The sequence below is a fragment of the Coregonus lavaretus genome (assembly GCF_964263955.1).
Source record: "Coregonus lavaretus genome assembly, contig: HAP1_SCAFFOLD_329, whole genome shotgun sequence".
NCBI lineage: Eukaryota > Metazoa > Chordata > Actinopteri > Salmoniformes > Salmonidae > Coregonus > Coregonus lavaretus.
Window position 1 is genome coordinate 206,891 of NW_028160267.1, and position 9,595 is coordinate 216,485.

The 9,595-nt window shown below is 46.6% G+C and overlaps 1 protein-coding gene across 1 annotated transcript in view; it reads left to right on the top strand.

The window, feature by feature from the left end:
• Nucleotides 1–9,595, top strand: part of LOC311121969 (mastermind-like protein 2) — a 120,317-nt gene that overhangs the window by 75,640 nt on the left and 35,082 nt on the right. The window contains exon 2 of the mRNA XM_084196399.1: nucleotides 137–1,462. Coding sequence (XP_084052525.1) covers nucleotides 137–1,462 — 1,326 coding nt within the window. The remainder of the gene's footprint in view (nucleotides 1–136; nucleotides 1,463–9,595) is intronic.

Genomic DNA, 9,595 nt, shown 5'->3' on the forward strand with positions numbered 1-9,595 from the left:
ATTTGTTTTAAAGATGAGACCATGCCACCACTTGAAATGAGACCATGCCACCACTTGAAATGACTATTGTATTGTAAAATTGAGATAATGTGACTGTGAGCAGTTTTTTCAAGAGAGTTTTCCTTTATCTCCACAGCTCCAAGGGTCTCTGAGGAGGAAGATCGAGGGCCATACTCCTGGCTACTCCAAGCAACAGAATGGCCTGTCCTGTGGGCCGTCGGGGCTGGACTTCAAACGTGTCCGTCTGGAGGGGGGCAGCGGCGGTTTGGGTGGGCACGGACCCTGTTCCTTCAGCTCCGGGCAATCACAGTCCATGGGAGGCAGTGCTTCGTCCATAGGCCACACCCTAAACAGGAAAAACAACAACAGCAGCTACATGATGCCCCATGGGGTCGTGAACTCTGACCTCATCAACATGACCCTGAAGGAGATGAAGAAGGAACCTATAGACCATGTTACTTCCTGCGGCCAGAGGTCTACAGAGATGATGGTGTTCGACTTTAAAGATGAGGTCGGCAGCAGTCAGATCGACCCGGAGCTTCAGGATCTGTTCGACGAGCTGACGAAGACCGTCCCGTCTCTGAACGACCTGGAGTTTGAGAAGATGCTGAAGCAGGATGATACGTTCGGCCTGGTGGAGCTGGAGCGCGGCGCGTCTACCCTCTGCTCCCACCTGGAGAAGCCCATCAAGATGGAGTACTCCTCTCCAGACTACGGCCAGACACACGGCCATGGTGGCTCCTCACAGCTCCGCCCGGCGTCCGCTGGTCCCTCTTTCACAATGTCCAGCTCCTCCCCCATCACCAACCAGAAGAGCCAAGGCCAGGGTCCCTCGGGGCTGGCCGGACCCCCCAGCAGAGGACTCCCTGGCTGGCCTGAGGTGTCCCACGCGGCGCAGCTAAAGCAGATGGCAGCCAACCAGAACCAGCAGCAGCCCAAACCCCAGGCCCTGCTCCACCACCAACACCCAGCTGGACCAGGGAGTAGCTGGGACACACAGCCCTCCTCCAGCTCCTTCCCCCAGGACAAGCTCTCCAACCCGGCCTCGATGGGCCAGAGGATCACCCCCCAGACCTCCATGGACAGTCAGGGTAAAAGCGTGAACAACTGTCTGTTCAAGCCCAACGGACACAACGGCTCCAGCCACCTGGATATGAAGGTGCTCAGCAACAAGCCCATGCTCCACTTCAGCCCCAAAGCATCCCAGCAACCCCCCACTATGGCAGGTCCACTGAATAAGACTACAGCCCATCAACAACAACAACAACAACAACAACAACAACAGCCGTCCACCTCAGCCCAGAACCTGAACCAGAACCACCCAGTTCATAACTACCAGAACCCCCAGCAGCAGCTGCCCATGTCTGGGTCTCCTCACTTGCAGCCTAAGGCCCTGGCCCAGAGAACCCCTCTCAGCGTGCCTGGATCTGGACTCCACTTTAAACTGAGTCAACAACGACAGGTAATAATCACCTATATAAATACTTGCTTGCTATCCTTGCGGTGTTGTGGTGGTTGAGTCCAGGACTCTGACTTGACTTGGTCTCAAACGCTGGGGACTTGGGACTCGACTCAGACTCAAACGCTGGGGACTTGGGACTCGACTCAGACTCAAACGCTGGGGACTTGGGACTCGACTCAGACTCAAACGCTGGGGACTTGGGACTCGACTCAGACTCAAACGCTGGGGACTTGGGACTCGACTCAGACTCAAACGCTGGGGACTTGGGACTCGACTCAGACTCAAACGCTGGGGACTTGGGACTCGACTCAGACTCAAACGCTGGGGACTTGGGACTCGACTCAGACTCAAACGCTGGGGACTTGGGACTCGACTCAGACTCAAACGCTGGGGACTTGGGACTCGACTCAGACTCAAACGCTGGGGACTTGGGACTCGACTCAGACTCAAACGCTGGGGACTTGGGACTCGACTCAGACTCAAACGCTGGGGACTTGGGACTCGACTCAGACTCAAGGTTTAGTGACTTGACTACATCACTGCACTTAAGTATGTTCCATCATTGATGTGAAACAGTACATTTATCACATCAAATATAATTTGAAAACCAATATTTGGATGTATGAAATAGAAATACATGCACACTTTCGTATACAGTGCATTTGGAAAGTATTCAGACCCCTTGACTTTTTCCACATTTTGTTACGTTACAGCCTTATTTTGAAATTGATTAAATACATGTTTTTCCTCATCAATCTACACACAATACCCCATAATGACAACGCGAAAACAGGTTTTTAGAATGTTTAGCAAATGTATAATGTATATTGTTGCAGAGAATTGCTTCCATTCAGCCAAGAGCATTAGTGAGGTCGGGCACTGATGTTGGGTGATTAGGCCTGGCTCGCAGTCGGCGTTCCAATTCATCCCAAAGGGGTTCGATGGGGTTGAGGTCAGGGCTCTGTGCAGGCCAGTCAAGTTTTTCCACACCGATCTCGACAAACCATTTCTGTATGGACTTCGCTTTGTGCATGGGGGCATTGTCATGCTGAAACAGGAAAGGGCCTTCCCCAAACTGTTGCCACAAAGTTGGAAGCACATAATCATCTAGAATGTCATTGTATGCTGTAGCGTTAAGATTTCCCTTCACTGGAACTAAGGGGCCTAGCCTGAACCATGGAAAACAGCCCCAGACCATTATTCCTCCTCCACCAAACTTTACAGTTGGCACTGTGCGTTGGGGCAGGTAGCGTTCTCCTGGCATCAGCCAAACCCAGATTTGCCAGTTGGACTTAACAGCTTCTAGCCCCCAAGCCATAAGACTGCTGAAGAATTAATCAAATGCCCCCCACTGCTGCTACTCACTGTTTATTATCTATGCATAGTCACTTTACCCCTACCTACTTGTGCAAATTACCTCGACTAACCTGTACCCCCGCACATTAACTCGGTACAGGTTCCCCCTGTATATAGCCTCGTTATTGTTATTTTATTGTGTTACTTTTTAATATTTTTTACATTTGTTTATTTAGTAAATATTTTCTTAACACCTGTTAAGAATTCTACACCTGTTGTATTCGGCGCATGTGACAAACACGATTTGATATGATTTGAATAGGCGTTGTCGTGCCCTCTTCACGACTGTCTTGGTATGTTTGGACCATGATAGTTTGTTGGTTATGTGGACACCAAGGAACTTGAAGCTCTCAGCCTGCTCCACTATAATAATAATAATAATAATATGCCATTTAGCAGACGCTTTTATCCAAAGCGACTTACAGTCATGCGTGCATACATTTTTGTGTATGGGTGGTCCCGGGGATCGAACCCACTACCTTGGCGTTACAAGCGCCGTGCTCTACCAGTTGAGCTACAGAGGACCACTACAGCCCTGTTGATGAGAATGGGGGCGTTTTCGGTCCTCCTTTTCCTGTAGTCCAAGATCATCTCCTTTGTCTTGATCACATTGAGGGAGAGGTTGTTGTCCTGGCACCACACGGCCAGGTCTCTGACCTCCTCCCTATAGGCTGTCTCATCGTTGTCGGTGATCAGGCCTACAACCGTTGTGTCGTCGGTAAACTTAATGATGGTGTTGGAATCGTGCCTGGCCATGCAGTCATGGGTGAACAGGGAGTACAGGAGGGAACTGAGCACACACCCCTGAGGGGCCCCCGTGTTGAGGATCAGCGTGGCCGATGTGTTGTTGCCTACCCTTACCACCTGGGGGCGGCCTGTCAGGAAGTCCAGGATTCAGTTGCAGAGGGAGGTGTTTAGTCCCAGGGTCCTTAGCTTAGTGATGAGCTTTGAGGGCACTATTGTGTTGAACACTGAGCTGTAGTCAATGAACAGCACTCTCACGTAGGTGTTCCTTTTGTCCAGGTGGGAAAGGGCAGTGTTGAGTGAAATAGAGATTGCGTCATCTGTGGATCTGTTGGGGCGGTATGCAAATTGGAGTTGGTCTAGGGTTTCTGGGATGATGGTGTTGATGTGAGCCATGACCAGCCTTTCAAATCACTTAATGGCTACAGACATGAGTGCTACGGGTCAGTAGTAATTTAGGCAGGTTACCTTGGTGTTCTTGGGCACAGGGACTATGGTGGCCTGCTTGAAACATGTAGGTATTACAGAATCAGCCAGGGTAGGTTGAAAATGTCAGTGAAGACACTTGCCAGTTTGTCAGCGCATTCTCGGAGTACACGTCCTGGTAATCTGTCTGGCCCTGCGGTCTTGTGAATGTTGACCTGTTTAAAGGTCTTACTCACATCGGCTACAGCGAGCGTGATCACTCAGTCGTCCAGAACAGCTGGAGCTCTCATGCATGCTTCAGTGTTGCTTGCCTCGAAGTGCACATAGGAGTAATTTAGCTTGTCTGGTAGGCTTGCGTCGTGTAATCCGTGATTGTTTGGACTGATGTGATTAATAAGGAGCATCCAGACGCTGCACTTGAGGAATTTATGAAATGTTTTCTTCCAATGATTGATAAACATGCACTGTTAAGAAACTGACTGTTAGAACTGTTAAGGCTCCATGGATTGATGAGGAATTTAAAAACTGTATGGTTGAAAGAGACGGGGCAAAAGGAGTGGCTAATAAGACTGGCTGCACATCTGACTGGCTGACTTACTGCAAATAGAGAAATGATGTGACTAAACTCAACAAAAAGAAGAAGAAACTGTATTATGAAGCCAAGATCAATTATATAAAGAATGATAGAAAATAAACGTGAGTACTTTAAATGAAATGATGGTCAGAAAGACAAATTCAGAACGCTTATTCATCACAATACCATTTGATGTTGCCAATTATTTAAAAGATTACTTCGTTGGCAAAGCGGGCAAATCTAGGCAGGAAATGCCAACAACGATCAGTGAGCCATCATATTCATGCATAAACAAATAATAATAATGAGAGAAAAGCATTGCAAAGTTTGAATTTTGTAAAGTTATTGTGGGCGAGGTGGAAAAATGATTGTTAACGATCAATAATGACAAACCTCCTGGCATTGACAACTTAGATGGAAAGCTACTGAGGACTCTATAGCCACACATCTCTTTAATCTGAGCCTAGAGGAAAGTTTATGTCCTAAGGCCTGGAGGGAAGCCAAAGTCATTCCGCTACCCAAGAGTTATTGGTTCTAACAGCAGACCAATCAGCTTGCTGCCAGCTCTTACCAAACCGTTGGAAAAAATGTTGTTTGACCAAATACAACGCTACTTCTCTGTAAACAAATTAACAACAGACTTTCAGCATGCTTATAGAGAAGGGCACTCAACATGGTTGAAAGAAATTGATAATAAGAAGATTGTGGGAGCTGTACTGTTAGATTTCAGTGCAGCCTTTGATATTATTGACCATAACCTGTTGTTGAGAAAACGTATGTGTTATGGCTTTTCAACCTCTGCCATATCGTGGATTCAGGGCTACCTATCTAATAGAACTCAGAGGGTTTTCTTTAATGGAAGCTTCCCTAATGTCAAACATGTAAAGTATGGTGTACCACAGGGCAGCTCTCTAGGTCCTCTACTCTTCTATTTTTACCAATGACCTGCCACTGGCATTAAACAAAGCATGTGTGTCCATGTATGCTGATGATTCAACCATATACACATCAGCAACCACAGCTAATGAAGTCACTGAAACCCTTAACAAAGAGTTGCAGTCTGTTTTGGAATGGGTGGCCAGTAATAAACTGGTCCTGAACATCTCTAAAACTAAGAGAATTGTAATTTGTACAAATCATTCCCTAAGTTCTAGACCTCAGCTGAATCTGGTAATGAATGGTGTGGCTGTTGAACAGGTTGAGGAAACTGAATTACTTGGTGTTACCTTAGATTGTAAAACAGTCATGGTCAAATATACTGTAGATTCAATATAATATGTATAATATAATAATATAATAATTTAATATGCCATTTAGCAGACGCTTTTATCCAAAGTGACTTACAGTCATGCGTGCATAAAACCATTTTTTGTGTATGGGTGGTCCCGGGGATCGAACCCACTACCCTGGCGTTACCCTGGCGTTACAAGCGCCGTGCTCTACCAGCTGAGCTACAGAGGACCACAATGGTTGTAAAGATGGGTAGAGGTCTGTCTGTAATAAAGAGATGCTCTGCTTTTTTTGACACCACACTCCACAAAGCAAGTCCTGCAGGCTCTAGTTTTGCCTTATCTTGATTATTGTCCAGTGATGTGGTCCAGTGCAGCAAGGAAATACCTAGTTAAGCTGCAGCTGGTTCAGAACAGAGCGACACATCTTGCTCTTCATTGTAGTCAGAGGGCTGATATCAATACTATGCATGCCAGTCTCTCTTGGCTAAGAGTTGAGGTAAGACTGACTGCGTCACTTCTTGTTTTTATAAGAAACATGAATGTGTTGGAAATTCCAAATTGTTTGCATAGTCAACTTACACACAGCATTGACACACACACTTACCCCACCAGACATGCCACCAGGGGTCTTTTCACAGTCCCCAAGTCCAGAACAAATTCAAGGAAATGTACAGTATTATACAGAGCCATGAGTGTATGGTACTCCCTTCCATCTTCATTGGCGTCGGCTAATGGGAATCCTAATAAAAATAATTAAAAAGGCACATCCGTTGAGTGTCAGTCCCGGCGTAGTAGGATTCGATCTTAGTCCTGTATTGCGCTTTTTCTCTTTGATGGCTCGTCGGAGGTCCTAGTGGGATTTCTTATAAGCGTCCGGATTAGTGTCCTGCTCCTTGAAATAGGTATCTCTAGCCTTTAGCTCAGTGGGGATGCTGCCTTTAATCCATGGCTTCTGGTTGGGATATGTGCGTATGGTCACTGTGGGGACAACGTCATCGATCGACTTATTAATGAAGCCGGTGACTGATGTGGTAAACTCCTCAATGTTATCGGATGAATCCCGGAACATATTCCAGTCTGTTCTAGCGAAAGAGTCCTGTAGCTTAGCATCCACTTCATCGGACCACTTCCGTATTGAGCACGTCACTGGTACTTCCTGTTTGAGGTTTTGCCTGTAAGCAGGAGGATAGAGTTATGGTCTGATTTGCCAAAGGGTAGGAGAGGCAGGGCCTTGTGTGCATTTCTGTGTGTGGAGTAAAGGTGATCTAGAGTTTTGTTGCCTCTTGTTCCACAAGTGACATCCTGGTAAAAATTAGGTAAAACGGATTTCAGTTTCCCTTAACCGAGTCTGCCGTCTGGTTGCATTGAAAAACCAGCAAGATGTACTGTAAATGGCGCAGGCACTATGGATGGGGGTCTGAGCATGTACAACAAATTATAATAATTGACCATGATTTAATTTTATTGTGGTCGAGCAACAACAACTGCACTCCTTGAGTGACAGGAGGAGGGGCTTGGTCTGTGGGGAAAGGAGCATGGAGAGAGAGAGGGGGGGGGGAGGAGAGAGACGGCTCAAGTAGCAGCAGTAGTAGTAGTAAACTATCGAAACAGACATTACACACGGCGGAGTAACGGGTCACATTTAACAAACCAAACATTGAAATACCATTATAGAATGTAAAAACCCAAACCGGTCCGTGCATCAATACTGGTATACCACCCAACCCTACTACTCGGTGGTATCAGAGGAATTGTGTGTGTGTGTGTGTGTGTGTGTGTTTGTGGTATCAGAATACTTAGTGGGTAAAGAGTCTGGTTACTCTGTAATAGTCATCAGTGAATTGATGTGACAGAAAAAGTAACAATATCGATAGGGTTTGTGGACATGTATAGAGTTGCAGATTGAACCAAGTACTAAGTCATGTTTTGCAGAGAGGTCAAATACTTATTTTCCTCATTAAAATGCAAATCAATTTATAACATTTTTGACATGCGTTTTTCTGGATTTTGTTGTTGTTATTCTGTCTCTCACTGTTCAAATAAACCTACCATTAAAATTATAGACTGATCATTTCTTTGTCAGTGGGCAAACGTACAAAATCAGCAGGGGATCAAATACTTTTTTCCCTCACTGAATAACCTAAATGAGCTTCTGGATATCAGGACAGCGATTACTCGCCTCGTATTGGACGAAGATTTTTTCTTCAACTAGTCGGACTCGAAGGATATCCTACAGACACCCGACAAGGCCCAAATCCCCGTCATTCGCATGAGAAAGACATGGAGATATCGTGGACGTAGGTCGGGGTGCCTTGTAAGGATCCGACGGCGAGCGAGTAAGCTGCCTCTTCCATCAATCCTATTAGCCAATCTTCAAACATCCGCACTGAGCTAAAGGGTAGAGCTGCCGCTTTCAAGGAGCGGGACTCTAACCCGGACGCTTATAGGAAATCCCGCTATGTCCTCCGACGAACCATCAACCAGACAAAGAGTTAATACAGGACTAAGATTGAATCGTACTACACCGGCTCTGACGCTCGTCGGATGTGGCAGGGCTTGAAAACTATTACAGACTACAAAGGGAAGCACAGCCGCGAGCTGCCCAGTGACACAAGACTTCCAGACGAGCTAAACCACTTCTATGCTCGCCTATAGGGAGGTGGTCAGAGACCTGGCCGTGTGGTGCCAGGATAACAACCTCTCCCTCAACGTGACCAAGATAAAGGAGATGATCGTGGACTGACTGGTTGCTTCACCGCCTGGTATGGCAACTGCTTGGCCTCCGACCGCAAGGCACTACAGAGGGTAGTGCGTACGGCCCAGTACATCACTGGGGCCAAGCTTCCTGCCATCCAGGACCTCTATACCAGGCGGTGTCAGAGGAAGGCCCTCAAAATTGTCAAAGACTCCAGCCACCCTAGTCATAGACTGTTCTCTCTGCTACCGCACGGCAAGCGGTACCGGAGTGCCAAGTCTAGGTCCAAAAGGCTTCTCAACAGCTTCTACCCCCAAGCCATAAGACTCCTGAACAGCTAATCATGGCTACCCGGACTATTTGCACTGCCCCCCCACCCCCACCCCAACTTTTTACGCTGCTGCTACTCTGTTAATTATTTATGCAAAGTCACTTTAACTCTACCCACATGTACATATTACTTCAACTACCTCAACTAGCCGGTGCCCCCGCACATTGACTCTGCACCGGTACCCCCCTGTATATATAGCCTCCCTACTGTTATTTTATTTTACTTCTGCTCTTTTTTTCTCAACACTTTTTTGATGTTGTTTTATTTTTCATGTTTTATTAAAAAATAAATGCATTGTTGGTTAAGGGCTGTAAGTAAGCATTTCACAGTAATGTCTACACCTGTTGTATTCGGCGCATGTGGCAAATAAAATTTGATTTGATATGTATTATGGGATAATGGGTGGTGTATTAGTCATTGGCACTGTGAAATAATATAGCAGCAAAAGCTCAATTAATCTCTTTCTGCTGCTGCGAGAGAGAGAGAGAGAGAGAGAGAGAGAGAGAGAGAGAGAGAGAGAGAGAGAGAGAGAGAGAGAGAGAGAGAGAGACTATCATGCTTATCCCTCTTATCCCTCCTCAGTTTCCTCTCGTCTGTTTGACTCATGGCGGTCGATGGGCTCGGCTCTCTGCTGTGTAACTTTGTAAGGAACAACAATGTAAAGCTAGCTGTTTGTTTCCTGGTGTTCTATCCCCTGGTGTTCTATCCCCCCGGTGTTCTATCCCCCTGGTGTTCTATCCCCTGGTGTTCTATCCCCTGGTGTTCTATCCCCCTG